This window comes from Amphiura filiformis, chromosome 15 (assembly GCF_039555335.1).
Source record: "Amphiura filiformis chromosome 15, Afil_fr2py, whole genome shotgun sequence".
NCBI lineage: Eukaryota > Metazoa > Echinodermata > Ophiuroidea > Amphilepidida > Amphiuridae > Amphiura > Amphiura filiformis.
The window spans coordinates 48,588,843-48,605,402 of NC_092642.1; the positions used below are offsets into that span (position 1 = coordinate 48,588,843).

The 16,560-nt window shown below is 37.1% G+C and overlaps 2 protein-coding genes across 2 annotated transcripts in view; one reads left to right on the forward strand and one right to left on the reverse strand.

The window, feature by feature from the left end:
• The window catches only part of LOC140170998 (5'-3' DNA helicase ZGRF1-like), a 53,338-nt gene extending 45,007 nt beyond the window's left edge, over nt 1–8,331 (reverse strand). Inside the window, exons 1-5 of the mRNA XM_072194183.1 lie at nt 8,287–8,331; nt 7,785–7,925; nt 6,895–7,098; nt 5,610–6,540; nt 4,535–4,663 (exon numbers count right to left, since the gene is read on the reverse strand). Of these exons, the coding sequence (XP_072050284.1) occupies nt 4,535–4,663; nt 5,610–6,540; nt 6,895–7,098; nt 7,785–7,925; nt 8,287–8,307 (1,426 nt within the window). The 5' untranslated portion in view covers nt 8,308–8,331. The remainder of the gene's footprint in view (nt 1–4,534; nt 4,664–5,609; nt 6,541–6,894; nt 7,099–7,784; nt 7,926–8,286) is intronic.
• The window catches only part of LOC140171766 (F-box/LRR-repeat protein 4-like), a 238,554-nt gene that overhangs the window by 73,379 nt on the left and 148,615 nt on the right, over nt 1–16,560 (forward strand). The window lies entirely within an intron of this gene.

Consider the following 16,560-nt stretch of genomic DNA (forward strand, 5'->3'; position numbering starts at 1 on the left):
CTGTCAGGTACCAAACCATCTCTGTTTACATCAACCATCTTGGCATCTATCATCCTACCATCATCGCCATCATCATCAGAAAAGATCTGTGACAATTTTGCATCAATTTTAGCAGCTGCAGCGAGGTTCTGATCTAAAGACAGCGGGATGTCCATGGTATCGACAGACGTTGCTGTTGAGTTCTGACTGCATATACTGTTCAAAAGATGATCCAAAGCTTCAGCATTACCTTTCAAATCTTGGCAATTTTCATCCAATTTTTGGAGTGCATCTGCAGGAACTTTATTTTTGTCCACTTCATCATATTTGTAGAGGCTGATTTGACTTCTCGTAGTTTCTTCTTGAATGTCTAAATTGTTATCTTTTTCAGTAGTATCAGAAGCAGGGTTCTCATTGTTCAAAACTGGTATAGAGCTCATGACATCTACAGCCTCCTCCTCAGAGGCAGGGTTCACATTGTTCAAAACTGGTGTAGAGCTTATGACATCAACAGCCTCCTCCTCAGAGGCACGGTTCACATTGTTCAAAATTGATGTAGAGCTTATTACATCTACAGCCTCCTCCACCTGTAATCTACCACACCCGTCTTGAAGGTTACCTTTAGAAATATCTGGTGGTACATTACTTGAGTCAATGTCGATAAACAAGGGATGACTTATACTTTGTGAGTCACGATTATCACATAAATCTGTGCTCTTCAATGTTTGGTCTGCATATTCATCCGACAAACAATTAGCCGACACATTTTCTTGCACGAAAGAACATTTTTCATCACTGTTATCTTGAGACATACCATAGTTACTTTCACTACAAGTAACAGGTTCTGGACTATGAGCATCTTCTTCGCTAAATTCTTGGTCCTCCATAAAACTCTCCAGTTCCAATAAAAGGCGGATTTCAAAGTTGATATTGTCTTCTTCATCGTGATTTTCCTTGACATGCGTATGTTCAGTTTGGCAATGGGATGATGCAGGAAGCTGGTTTACGGATCCCTTCTCTGGCACACTCATATCATTTGTATTATCATTATGAAAGCATTGATTGTCTGTAGATGCAATTTGGCTGGGTGATACAGCTGACATGTTTAGAAGTGATATCTTTTCCTGTTTCATAGGTTCCTCTGACATACTTCTTACGCCACTAGTAATCTTATTTCCCATGTGCAGATTTCCCTTTTCCTTCAATAGTTCAGTTTTTCTTTGTAATAAAGTCAGTACTTCTGGCATCTCATTTTGTTCAGTAGACGACTCCAAATTATTGTCATCATTAACTTTGCTCTTATTCAGATTTCCTTCGTCAATTACAGACTCTGTTCCATTTTGTGATACAGACACTGTGTCCATTCTCTCATCCTCCATTACAGGATCTTCCTGCAAACTCCTCAGCTCTTCATTTGTAGTTTTTATGTTTTTGTTTTGTCCTGGCGACATACTCATCACCTGGGAAATACAGCTCTGGTTGTCACAACTTTTCAGCTCATTATTACACCCATTCCCTACATATTCACTTGTTTTCGTGTTTGCTGGAGAGTCTATTTGACTATGGGATGAACCTAACACTTGTGAAAGCTGGAGACATCTTCCAGAACCCTTGTGCAAACTGTTCAGACTACCATCTTGGATGATTCTTATGGCAGGAGTCTTGCCTACTTTAGTATGCTCCTGCTTTTCAGGTAACAGTTTCGTTTCATCAGTATTCTCATCACATATTTTCTCTTCGTAAGTTTCAGTTTCTACCTTTTGACTCCCATCTACATGCAAGTTATCTATAGTAGTATCCCAGTGTGTACCATTCAAGTTTTCATCCCCACTACAAGAATTTGTCAAATTAAGATGCTTCACGCCACTAACATACACACATCTGTTTGGAGAAGAATTTAATTGGACAAGCTCTTTGGTTGTATCTGCCTGTACATGTGTAAATTTGTGACCCGAATCCTCCTCCTCTGCTAAAGTAACCTTGCACTTAGCTCCTATTGGGCACACATCATCTCCAACAACATCTTTGCAAGCATCATTTATTCCTTCCAAAAGATGCCCATTGCGTGTGTCTATTGTTGCTTGCAACATATCAGATTCACTTGTTGCATCTTGCCTCTCTGCATGTTGCTTGAATGTACCTTGCTTGTCCACATCTTGCTTGATTGTATCCTGCTTGATTGTACCTTGTATGTCTGAATCTTGTTTAACTGCTGTTTTGTTGACAGCAATCTTAATTGTACCATGCTTCTCCACAACATGTCTGATTGCATCTTGCTTGCTCATATCTTGCTTGATTGTATCTTGATTGATTACACCTTGATTGAATGTATCTTGCTTGATTGTACCCTGCTTGACTGTACCTTGTATGTCTGAATCTTGTTCAAGTACTGTTTTGTTGACAGCAATCTTAATTGTATCAAGCTTCTCCACAACATGTCTGATTGCATCTTGCTTGCCCATATCTTGCTTGATTGTATCTTGATTGATTACACCTTGATTGAATGTATCTTGCTTGATTGTATCTTGATTGATTACACCTTGATTGAATGTATCTTGCTTGATTGTACCCTGCTTGACTGTACCTTGTATGTCTGAATCTTGTTCAAGTGCTGTTTTGTTGACAGCAATCTTAATTGTATCAAGCTTCTCCACATGTCTGATTGCATCTTGCTTGCCCATATCTTGCTTGATTGTATCTTGCTTGATTACACCTTGCTTGATTGTATCTTGCTTGATTGTATCCTGCTTGGTTGTACCCTGCTTGACTGTACCTTGTATGTCTGAATCTTGTTTGAGTGCTGTTTTGTTGACAGCAATCTTAATTGTATCATGCTTCTGCGCAACATGTCTGATTCCATCTTGCTTGCCCATATTTTGCTTGATTGTATCTTGATTGATTACACCTTGCTTGATTGTATCTTGCTTGCTTGCATCTTGCTTGATTGTATCCTGCTTGATTGTACCTTGTATGTCTGAATCTTGTTTGAGTGCTGTTTTGTTGACAACAATCTTGATTGTATCATGCTTCTCCTCAACATGTCTGATTCCATCTTGCTTGCCTATATCTTGCTTGATTGTATCTTGATTGATTACAACTTGCTTGATTGCATCTTCCTTGGTTGCATCTCTCTTTATTACAGCTTCCTTGACTGAGCATAATGCAGGTTTTATGCCATCACAAGAAAAAGTTCTGTTTGGTGCTTGTTTTCCATGAATGGTATTTGATGTACAAGAAATACCATTTTCTTCACTTTTATCCCTGTAACTGCTTGATGTGCTACTTGGACTCTCTTCAAGCCCTGAAAAGCAAATGTTGCAAACTAAGGCTAGCCATTCCCTACATTCTAACTAAGCCTTTCAAAAATAACTGATCCACATACTTTGTAAACATTAATTCCATTCAAAAATATCTCATCTGATCTACAAAATGATATACATTCTATACCAGTATGGAGATGTGCTGTAATTATCTGTCCCCCTGGGAGGGCAAAATTTCAAAAATGACTTGCCAAAAAAATGCTTGACCCACCCCCTCTGGCATGCCTAAAAACTTTACCCCCCCACTCAGTCTGCAAAAATTGCTTTTAGTGTAAGGATGCCTTTTGTGCACAATTTATAAACTTATTTTAACCCAGCAGCAAGTCAACTGCATTGTAGGGCTCAATATTTCCCCCTCGTGAATGATCTTGTACCACAATCATGTGAGCTCATAAGAAGACCAAGACAATAAATGAAGAATTCCGGCTTGATTTTTGACTGACTTATGCAGATCTGCCAAGTTCAGTATATGTGTATAGTTGGCTTTTGGTATGAAAAAGGGTGATAAATCCAGGCCCAATTACTGATAATTACCCCCTTTGGTCAATTACACTTCCAGCTAGACAAGCCCACCCCAATGATAAACCACAGCAGACAATCCAAAAGATAGGAAATTGTTATGTAATAATGTTATTATGATACCTGTTGGCACACTTTTTGATAGTTCTATAATGGGAAATCAGCAGGAGCTAATTGGAGGGATTAGTGGTTTTGATTTTTATTCCTTTTTCATAGAGCAACCAGAGTATACTTTAAAACCAATGCGATCGATCATGGCGCATAATCAATATTGGACCCAAATTTTTTTGTATAGACAGATTCTGGATCCTGACTAACACCCTGATGGTATGGCATTATTTGTTTAACACATCTGGACCAATTTGTAGCATCATACATCATTGCGTTAGGTCACAATTTAGGAATCAACACTACAGTGGACCAGGTCTATTCATGTGTTTGTTAAGGAAAGTCGACTCATATGGACTCAGGTGCAACTTTTAAAATGGCTTCTTTATTAACATAATGAACCATTGTCACCAAACGCAATGATGTATGACCCTATAAATTGGTCCATATGTGTAAAACAAATAAGGCTACACATACCTCTTTACATTTTTACGTATCATAAAAAATATTTTTTCCATTTATTTCAAAAAGTGTTTGACGGAAGTTGTAGATCCTATATTTCATACTTATCCTTCCACATATACATTGTATACCCACATGGCACATACCTGAATGTGAAGAACCAGATATCCTTATTCCACCTCTTACTCCTGCATCAAGTCTTTGCTCTGTGCTTTTTTGATATGCAGATGAAGAGTCTTCTTGACCTATTTCTGCCTGTTGGGAACTTGCAACACCTGCAATTTGGGATGATCATGAAGTATTGAAGTAGATTATTTCAAAATGAAATTGTGTCATAAAAAAGGCACAAATTTTGAAATAGGATATCAAAATAATTTACTTTGAAGGGGTCGATCAAATCTACAGAGAAAAAAATAGACAGGGTTATGGGCAAATGTATATTATACAAATTTCCTCGAATTTTGAGACAGGTATTATCAATGCCTTCCACAACTTGATTAGAGGTTGATGATTGCGCATCAGCTGCTGTGAGGGTATTGTGATATATGTAAATCTAAACATTGTGCTTTGGAACTGAGGAATATCCCGATGGGATATTCCGAGGTCCAAGCATTATATTTAGATATTTCACAATACCCCATAAAATAACCAATGTAAAGTCATTAACCTCATTTATAAATGTTACTTTTCACTTAATTCCATCTGTGTTGCATTTTCTTCTTTTAAATTTGAAAACATAATAGAAATCTTTTATTTTCCCTGTAAAAAAATAAATCACACCAGGGCGATTCATGCGATGTCCAAATATGGTGGCCAGCACCCACGTATATTGTTTGAATGCATATAATGTCACGCAACACGGTCATTGCTATGTCATGTGGTCATTATACATCTTTAAAAGTTATTATCTGTAATAGGAATAAACACATCGCCTATATTTATGAGGATATGAATGTACAAAAATGCATGAAAGTTTCACTGTAGGGTTATTAGTAATTACTGTATAAAATATTAGGAATCTTAACTTTGTTCCTTCTTTTAGTATCTAGGGTACAAATGATAACTTTTCTTAATCTCTCACACAGAGGGCATAGATTTCAAATGGAGCCACCAATTCAGGTAACCCTCTTTGAAGTTCACACTCCCTATGGGGAAGATTTAGGTCATGTCTTCTACAGGTGTATGAATTTCAACTGGAATAGCCAATGAGGTCATACTTACCAGCATTACGTCTTTGGTTTGAGGCATTCATTTGAATTCCTCCAGTACTGTAGTTTTTACGATGTACAGATGATACGATGCTGACATCCGCTGTCTGCTGGGCATCACTGACATTGGAACCAACACCACATTTGTGACTGAAGTCCACATTACTTTGGGAAAAACTACTATGTGTTGATGAACTAGATACTTGTCTACTACATATTCTTTGGGAGTTTCCTGAGAGGCTCATCTCCTGAGTCTTTGCATCATCAGTACGTTTCCTCATCAAAGTCTCCATACCGCCACCTTGTGATGATACGGCAGACTCTTTGACAGGTGGCTTGAACTTCCCGTTACTTCTGCCAAGCAAAGCTAATATCTGCGAGGCCGACCTCTTACTAGTACCCATCTCATTGTAATGAGCTTGATCATTGTTATTCGTCTGAACAACGTCTTGACTCTGTGCATTAGATGATGCATTGTTCTTCTGCTGAATATCAATAGAATCTTGTGGGTCCCGAGTCTCATCATTGTTAAATTCAGTGAATTGAGATTCAACAGTACTACTGCTGGGTGTTGCAACATCAAAACACAAAGGCTCAAAACTTTCCTCCAAATCCTCAGTTCTATCCACCGGATCCAATGAAGTAACACAGGGTTGCTCTCCAATCTGAGCATGCTCCTTTGCTATATTACAATTGGATTGCACATTTGAAACATCAGTCTGAAAATTTGACTGCAAGTCTACTGGTAGTGGTTTGTTTGAGTTACCATACATGTTGAAGAATGATCTATGAGAATTTGAAGAGTTTGTTGAAAATGGTGTGTTGAACAGACTCGGTTTGGCAGTTTGCGGAGCATTGGGTGGTATCTTGCTTCCTGTGATTGAAGACTGCGATTGAAGATCTGGTGCTGGTTTCTTGATGACTTGACGTGGAACTGTGAAACCCTAACAGGTGGAAAATAATTGGTTTTGAGAAACAAAATAGATCAATAGATCAGGATTTGCAAAAATGAGTCAAATTTAGTCGTAAGTACAATTTCCTGTTGTAGTGCACGTTAGTAACCATTGGTTACTGCTCCAAGCCTGGGCTCATACACCTGTTCCGAATTTTGATATGTCACAGGCTTTGTGTTGTGATAATTTCGATCAGTGGTTCATAACAAAGAAAGCGTAAGCCAGTTGACCTAACAACGGTCATATTCTAACATGCACTACAACTGCGAATATTAACTTACACTACAGTATAATGTTAACTATAAAATTGATACTTCCAAACTTCATTTTGATTCTGATACTTACAGTTCTTCTTCTTTTTAAAGGTTGCCTCAGTGCTAATCCTTGCATAGGTTTTGCATGTTGCACCAATGATACAGGTTGTTGCTGTGTCATATTACACCTAGGCTTGCTATTCTCACTATCACTGGATGCTCCTGTTGTCTTTTTTTCTTCTACAGTGATCAGGTACTTGTCACTTTCCAGTTGCACTCCAATAAGAGACTGCGCCTGTATCAAGTCAAATAATACCATATAGAATGAATGAATTTACTGGGAAAAAGAAGAGGAAACCCTTTGAAAGAAACAAACCTTATCTATGAAAATCTGAATAAGGTGATGAAGGGAAAGAGGGAAGATGATTTTTTGCAATAAGCAGGACTTTATCAACTACATTCAAGTGATTCAAAATGGGGAAAAATAACCTTCCACCTTTTTTGCATATCTATGCTATACTTTGATCAGCTTGTAATCGGCGGGCCTTATAACATTGCGGATTAATATTAAAATATTTTATTTTGAGAATTGTCTTGTGACATCTCACCACAATCATCACATATTTCAAGTCCTATACTTTGTCTACTTTCTTTAACACATAAAATATAGACTAGATAGGTCAATAGCACTCTTAACCTGAGTCTACTTGTCAGCGTAGTGGTAAAATCTTAACATTTCCCGCCTATTATGATCAAACTATAGGCTCATATTATCCTGCCATTTTTTGTTTCCATGAGAGCTGAATGGCACCTTGAACCCTCTTAACCTTAACATGCTAGGGCAGTTTGGTTGAAGGCCCAAGATAAGGTGGATGATATGCTACCCAACCCTGCCCTGGCCCAGAGGAGGCACCCGGCTCATAGTTTTTGTGGCTTACAGGTGATTAGGTTAGTAATTTAAACCTTGATATCATAACCTACCTGATCTGGCTTGATATGAAGAGCATCAAGTCGAGTGTTGTCAACATCATAAAGCACTGCACGGTTACCATGTACACTCACTTTAAGCACTCCATCCTGCCAGGTTTTACTCTTCTTGGTCTTTTGGTGAGTATACAATATCTAGATAATTGAGAGAAATATTGGTCATTTTCAATAATCTCTGTGTTGACTTCATTTTTGCATACAAAAGTGCTAATTTCCAGGTCACAACAACAAATTTCTCATATTTAAAATCAATTTTAATTCGCAACTTCGGGTATTTTGGCATTGAGAGGGGGGAATTGCTCTTAGCCCCCATCTATTTTGTGCGCTGTGGTCGGGTATTCTAAAAGATGACCATTTTTGGCTTTATCATCTCACAATTGCTCCCATTGGTCTGCCTAAATCAGATTGTGTCACAATTAGAAACACTTCTAAATGCATCGTGATTTTTGCCATTCACAAATCAACCTTTCTATACATGAAGCTTTAACAGACATACCTCAAATTCTTGTCCAGCCATTGTGAAACGGTCGACCTTGTTGTATATATGGGCAATTCCAAGCAAAAGTGGACATGACTCAAAAAAATAAAATTGCCTCTATGTATTTCTTTTAACTTTCATATTATTCCAAACAGATGTAATGTTCAAGTTCTAAACTTTTTTCTGCATTTTTCTAACATTTTGTTCAAAAAAAAATAATTTTGTCGGAGAGTGTATTTTTAGTGGAAAAATGCTGTTCAACTTAGATATTTTCTAAGTGGGCCTATTTTGTTAAACAGGGCACTTTTCTTTTTAATTTGATACATTTTATATCTATGAAATATGGTCTTCAAGAAATATCCATCACATTTTAAATAACCCCTCGCTAATTTTTTCCTTTCATTGTGTTTTCATAACACTAAATATGGTGTAGCACGAGTTACCGAGAGATGCATTTTTTAATATATTTACAAAATGTTGGCAATTTAATTGATGCCACTTATTATTTTCCTTCTACTAGTAGTACCTTGAATAAAAATAAGAAATTGAAATACAAAACACTATCCACCACATAATAATAACAACTTAAAAACTGTAGCACGAGTTACCAGTAGCACGAGTTACCGATGTAGCACGAGTTACCATAGCCCACTTCCCCCCTGTACCAGCAAAGGTAATGCAAAAAACCACTTGGCAGCAATAGAGGTATCTCCCAACTGCATGAATATGCATTTATGTAACCATGGTAACAACTTTCTAGCAGTAGTGTAGCCAGTGGGGGGGGGGGCAGGTAGGGCAGACTTCCCCCCTGGCAAACAAGAATTACGCGGTTCGTAATTAAGGTGGCACTCACTCAAACATGTGTAAATAACAATATTTTGTAAATGCAAATGATATGCAATATGCAAATAAGCTCATTAATATTCATAAATATGCAAATAACATGACAAACATTAGGTCACAATATCCAATCACCAAACAAAGTTTGAAGTTGATTGGTTACTAATGCATTTAAGCTGCAGAGTGGATTAATGAAAATGTAGGCAAATTTCTGCAAAATATGCAAATAAGCTCATTAATATTCATAAATATGCAAATGACATAACACAAAACTATACAGCACATCAAGCCACCATATCCTATCACCATACCTATCTATCTATCTGGCATAGTATACCAATATGTAGTTGATCGATTATTGCGTTGAAGCTGCACAGTGGATTAATCAATTTGCTTCCGCCCGAGCAGCCGAACAAAGAAATAAACAAAGAAACAACCAGGCATACACACATGTGTGGGGGCCCAAAATTTAAGATATAAGTGCCCTTCTGACAGATAAATGAAAGTAAAAAATGGAAGGCAAAGATAGAGAAAAGGTTCAAGGAGCCAGTTCCACCTGATCATGCGCCAAAATAGTGTAAATATACCAAATTTTTACCAAAATAAGTCCCTTTTTTGAAGCTCGAAGACTTAAACTTGTACAGTCTCTCTAAAAAATGCTCTAGTAAAGTAGTATATATCCCATTACTAATACCTGGTCAAAATGATGCAACCAAAATTTAAGTTCCGCCCCCCAAATCTAGCCCAAGAAATATAGATGTACAGTACTGGAAATCCTGAGGCTAGCTAACAGCTGATAGTTGATACTGAGATTTGTATGATTGATACAAAATTTGTTCATGTTGTTGAGTATGATGGGTCTCATTTTCCAGGTGAAGTGATTGAAATCGTGCAAACTGTATTCAGTAATGCACCAAGCAGGAAATCACAGGAAATGATCTCAAGTTCTCAACCAAATGATGACCAAACATTCTATACCGGTACCTCAGAAAGCAATTTTTTAATTTAAAGAAACTTACAGAGCCGATCATTGTAAAGAACCCCGAACATTACAAGTTTTGTGAACTAATTTAGGGTGAAATAACCTACATACATGTATCAATCTATCAATTGTTGACTGTTCAATTTAACTGTTGAAATTTAAGTCCTACAATGTATGAAATATCCAAACAGGATGGAGCAAGGGATCAAGTACCTACATGTAATGCTGGGATGTAATGTGTGTGGTGCATTGTATGCTGATACATGCACTGTATTGGTGTTATTTGTACATAAATTGGGTTATTTTGGGGGTTATCATGGTTATATCAAAGTATACTTTGGTTATGTACATAGATTGGGTTATTTGATCATATACCAGTCATTGAGGAATTTTTATCAAGAAACTTTGACATTTAAAAGAACATTAATCTTTTTGTATATGGTCGTATAAACTGTAGCACGAGGTACCGTAGCACGAGTTACCATGTTTTTTGCCAGTCAATGTAAAACTATGAGGGACAAAACTTTTTAAGTTATACCAAGATAAACCTTAGCATAGTAGTTACTTATCATATAATCAATTAGGCTTTAATGTTTTTTGTTTTAGGACACGATCAAAATAAAAATGAGTGACTTTTTAGCATGTCCTCTGCTCGTAGCACGAAGTTACCGTTTTCGCAGCTGTCCCATACATACAAAAGTTGATATATTCATTTAGCAATACTATGAGGATCTAGCCTTGAATGTTGGGTATTAAAATACAAAAAATACAGATTCCAATCAAATGATTTTAAAAAGCTGGAGCACAAAGTATGTAAAAGGACGCCATAAAGTGTAGCACGAGTTACCGTGGAATTGCCCATATGATGATTGTCCCCACGACCATACACACTGCAAGTTGTAGCTTCTTCTCATTTAGTAAGTTCTGAAGAAACAAAACCAACAGTTTAGAAACAATTTGGTTAAAATTGCAGTTAACTTGAGTAAAATTCAAATTATATCTGTGCATAATCCAAGCAAGTGCAAAGTAGGAATTTTGTAGTCCATGCCGGACTTCGGACTCGGACGTGTGAAATAGGTGCATAATTTGGCGTACTTGATTTACTTTAAATTGCGTGTGACTTCGTCAATGTAACAATGTATACAAATAGCGGAAAAAGCAAAAAGTGGTGTGGGGTCAAGAATTTTCAGTATAAAGGGTACCTCAGTAAAAAGTGTGGGGGTCAGGAATTTTCAGTATAATGGGTGCCTCAATAAAAATGGTGGGGTAAAATAAAAAGGGTGGGAGTCAAACCCCACTGCTGAGTATGAATAAGAAATTGAGATACAGGCAAAACTATGGAGTAAAAAAACAATACAATACATTAGTAAATAGACATCACAAAACTTCATAACTTTACAACCAAAGATACTAGACCTTTTGTGTTTTCAGTATATGATAGCCCGATGTTTGTATTTAAGTAGTGATAGGCTGTATAAGGGTGATGATGTTGCAAACAGCTTAGGGTACCAGCTTATTTGATGCAGCTTGTTGTTCTGAGTAATTTGACACCAATTTTATTGAAATTGGCCAAAAATTGAGACAGTGCCGGCCAAATAACGACACACAAGGGGGGGGGGGTTTGACCTTCATTGTCTAGTTTTAAGGGAATTTTATCACATTAAGGATTATGTAATGCATTTTTGGTATCTACTTAGGCCTACATAGTTTTAGGTCTAGGAAGGTCATTTATTCACTGTGTCAATTGTGTCAATTGTGTCAAATGAAAACTTTTGGTGGCCTTCAAATTTGCGTTTTTGGGTAAAAATAATCATCAATCATCCATAGTCTGAAATTTTCAGCCTTTTTTCACATTTGGTGTGGCCGTGACAGGGGTAACCTGCCATAGTAATATACAGGGGTCAACAAACTTTGTATCACATGTAATTCAATGGAAACGTCTCTACACATTTTCAAATGGGTACTACGCACAAGTGAAATAAGCATGAGAGTTCAAATTTGGACAGATGCTGTTATTTATCAGTAACTTTGATTTGATAATAAGAAATGATAAACTTTTAGTAGGGGATACATAACAAATTGCATAAATATATCCAGGAAACCCCAAATCATGCAAATAATTATTAGAATCCAACAAACAGCAAAGAAAATGACCATAATTGTCAAAATAGTGAAAAATAGGGGGTCCCAAGAAATCCCCCTTATGCGACGCGTAGTTTTTGGCCCGCACTGTCTCATTTTTCAACCGATTTTCTTTTAAGGTGTCAAAATGCTCAGGAGGATGAGCTGCTTCAATTCAGCTGGTACCATAAGCTTTTTGAAACATCACCCTTTTTTGGGGCTGTACAGCCTATGACTAATTTAAGGTCATAGTAACAAACTGTGACTATAGTGTCTTTAATTATGGCATATATCCTTTTTAATATTGTCCTCTTTCATTTCGTCCCTTGAATTATTAAAACATAACTGATCAACACATTGAAACCCCATGTGGTTTTATACAGGGGCTGAATTGGCGTGTGGCCTAATTGGCTTGGGGCCGAATTGGTATGGGTCCGAATTGACTCGCATTCATGTTGATATAGGCCGAATAATCAGTCCCAGAACAAAATATTAATGTCAGACATGATCGTGTTCTGGGTCTGAAGTTGAACTGTTTCCGTTTGAAAGAATATGTGTATGAAAGGCAAACCTTAGTTAACACATTTGCTAGTCAGCCAAATTGGCCTAAACCGGGGCCCAAACACAATACATAATTTAAAAGAAAAGGGTTGTCAAGGAAACTCTACATCTATGTTGTCTATACTTCACTTGACCCAAATATGTGTACATCCATATCAAAACGATGCACTTGTCGGCTGCCACATGTGTCTCATTTCACATAATAGCAAGGAATATATACCAGACTCATATCAAGTGTAGGTCACTTCTAATCATCCCCAAGTCAAATTGTATAAGGAATGCTCTCTGTATTCCTAAACCATGTGACTTGGGATGATTTGAAGTGACCTCCACTTCGGAGATGAGTCTGGTATTTATTCCTAGCTATTATGTGAAATGAGACAAATGTAGCAGCCGACAAGTGCATCGTTTTGATATGGATGTACACATAAACACATCAAAAGAAATAAGTCCCCCTCTGAACATGTCGTCATAACATTGTAAGGTTTCGTTTTGTACCAATGAAAAACTAATTTTGAAATAATTATATGACTGTTTACTAAGTGCTGTGTGAAAATGAGAGATTTCCATGACTTCAGGGCGGAATGAGCCTAAATTGAAGGCAAAAACTGCCCTTTTCAAAAGTCACAAAGTAGGCCTATGCTTGTCACAAAAGTTGATTCATGGCTTGTTACTAATGGAAAACCCATGTGATTGAGTGCAGTTTAAAATCCTCACCAAGTGAACATTTACTGTAATGTGTATCGATTCTTGATCATTCAGCCATGCAAATCCCCTTGGTGCACAGTGAGTTGTAAGATGGTCAGTTCCATTCCTTGTCCCAATACGACTTGCAGTTAACAAGCATACATGTAGGCCTACTTTGTGACTTTTGGAAAGGGCAGTTTTTGTCTTCAATTTGGGTTCATTCAGCCATGAAGTCATGGACATCTTTCATTTTCACAAAACACTTAGTACTAACAATCATATAATTATTTCTAAGTAAGTTTTATTGGTATTTTATTTGATCAATAAATCAATAACTACTTGCTTTGATTTGCTGAATTTTCAGTACAGTAGTTGTAGTCCTTGCCCCTATAATATACATATCTTACCTGTCACCAATGTGCTATAATTTTTTGAGAAAAATGCAAAAATAGGCACAAAATTGGACAGGGGTGTGTAGTACCCCCTTAAGGCTAATGAAAGTCGATTCCTAGTTTCCCGTTACCCTACTCCGCTCAAAACCAATTGCTGGCCAAATATTTCATTATTTTGAATAAAATGTTGATTTCTAACAAACTTTAACATACCAATAAATAATTGTGGTTTTAAATATATCATAAAAAATAAATTTCTTTCTGGTGATTTTCAGGGATTTTCTTTGCAGTAGGAGCATGGTATATGGTTAATATTTATAATGAATTAATAATGAATACCTACTCACTTTTTGATCTGCTCTGATCTCATTCCGTAAAAAATATTGTGAAACTTTTGATAATAGTTGTACAATCACCTTCATGTGGTTGTAAACTACATCTGTAAACTACAAACTGTGATTTATCACATGTATACATGGGTAGTTATTGGTTTACACCTGTAACAGATGCAATAATGAAATGGCATAAAATAATGAATAATGAAAAATGAAATGGTCACCTACACAGTCATGAAAAATTGTGTAACGGTAAACAAGGAATTGACTTTCATTGGCCTAACAGGGGTCATGCATTAGCATTTTTTTTTTTCAAGATGGCTGTTGGCTACCAGCGTTGCCTGGCCTGTCATGCGTGTTGTACTGAACTACACGTCCGGGACTCGCTGTGAACAACCAACACGGGTGAACAACATCATTGCAGACTAGACTCGCTTGCCAGTCCTATATCGCCCGTACCTATGTATATTAAGGACTGGCTTACGCCATTTTGGATGTCAATGGGAAATACACACTTAACGATTTGCGCCAGTTAAAAAAAAAAAAAAATCTTTAAAATTTCATCAATGTATTACGGTATATAAAAGTGGTACCAACCTTATTGTACTTGCTAATTTAAGACTCGGTTGAAACAAAATTAAGGATCGAATGCATTTTAGTGTCCAAAAGGCAAAATTATCGTCAAAGTTCTGCGAAATCGGCACCCTTGAAGGGTTCAGAATTGAATCGAACGAAAATATTCGATCTTTGCGATCAAAAACAGAAAATTACAACTTTAAACATACTATTGGCAAAAGACATTATTACCAAACAATATTGAATAGAAAATTTGACATCATTTTCTCAAAATATTGAAGAAAGTTGCTCACTAAACATCGAAAAAGTACGCAATCCAATTCCCGTTCAAACGCGTGGGAAACTGAAAGTGCATAATCATTTTCACGGTTTTTACGACTGTTACCAACTTCAAACTTGTTGATTTTATGTTTGTTTGAAAGCCTTGTTTTCACGTTTCTGGTAAATGAAATTTTTTGCAAATAATGAAAAAATATGCGGTAGGTTTTGGTCATTCGGGCGGTGGATGCAAATCTACTACTAATAATTCCCATGGCCTTACGGTTACGACGTTACGCAGTGCACACAGAACATTCATACTCTCATGATCCGAGAAACTATTATTTTAGCTAGTATATCATGTATATCTAGTAATGTTGCATAGTTGCATGGTTGATAAATTTGTAAGCATGCATGGCATGGTCATGATGGTTGGTAAGCTTAACTTAAGTTAACTTACTAATGCCAAATTGGTCAAGCTGGGAGATTCCACGTTTGTTGATAGAAAGACAGCTTAGGCTGATAGAAATTGGCACTCCATTCGTGGTGGATAATAATAAAGTTTAAAACATGTAGGCCTAGCCTATGTCCGGCACTTAGGCAGGGTGATTCTTTGTTGGATTATTTTATTTGATCCTATTTGTGACCTCTTTCCTTTTCTCACAAGTCTGAAACATCGAGTCGTAGTACCGTCCATGCGAACTTGGATGTAAGCTTAAGCGAGTTTAGGCCTGACGTTGACGCAAATTCAAGAAAGTAGAAAACTTGGAAGTATGACTACATGTATATCCCGGATTATATCTGCCTCTGTATTTTGCAAACTAAAACAAGAATAGGGCCTACTCTATTAAATAAATACGAGAATGAGAGTAGGCCTATGACTGAATTAAGTTAGATGCCAAGTCAAGACACTGAAACTGATATCGTAAAAGTCACACCGGCGCTTGCACAAAGTTATGAATGAATGCCATACAGTCAATGGTTATAGGCCTACTCATCACATGTATATCGCCATGGTCGGGGCACGTATGTAGGCCCCTAGGGCTATTTGCATGCTTGTCATGGGTCGACCTGGCTAAAAATCCTGGCGTTTCTTATGGGCGAATGTGGCAACCCAAAATTCACGGTCGACCTGGGAGAAACCGATTTACAATAACTTAGGTGGTCTATCGTGTGCGATACGCTATTTTTCAGACGATGGTGGACTACATTATTCACTGTGGCAACAGCCAATATCGTAAACAAAACAGACAATATGACGGCAACACTGCCTGGACATTGGACGCCCGTTGCTGAGTTGTGTTTTTAGCTCTATTGGCCCCGTTACAGAAAAAAAATGCACAAAATATATTTCTCAGTGAATGTATAAATTTTCACATAAAAATAAATATTTTTGGATTCAAAATAAATGTGAAGAAAAAAAAAAAAATTATAGCCGGGAGTGAGCGGGACTCGATCTCGGGACCCTATGCACCGCAGGCGAGACCCGTTACCATTAGACTAAGCGAACCGTGATACACAATGGGGAAATTTTAGGTAT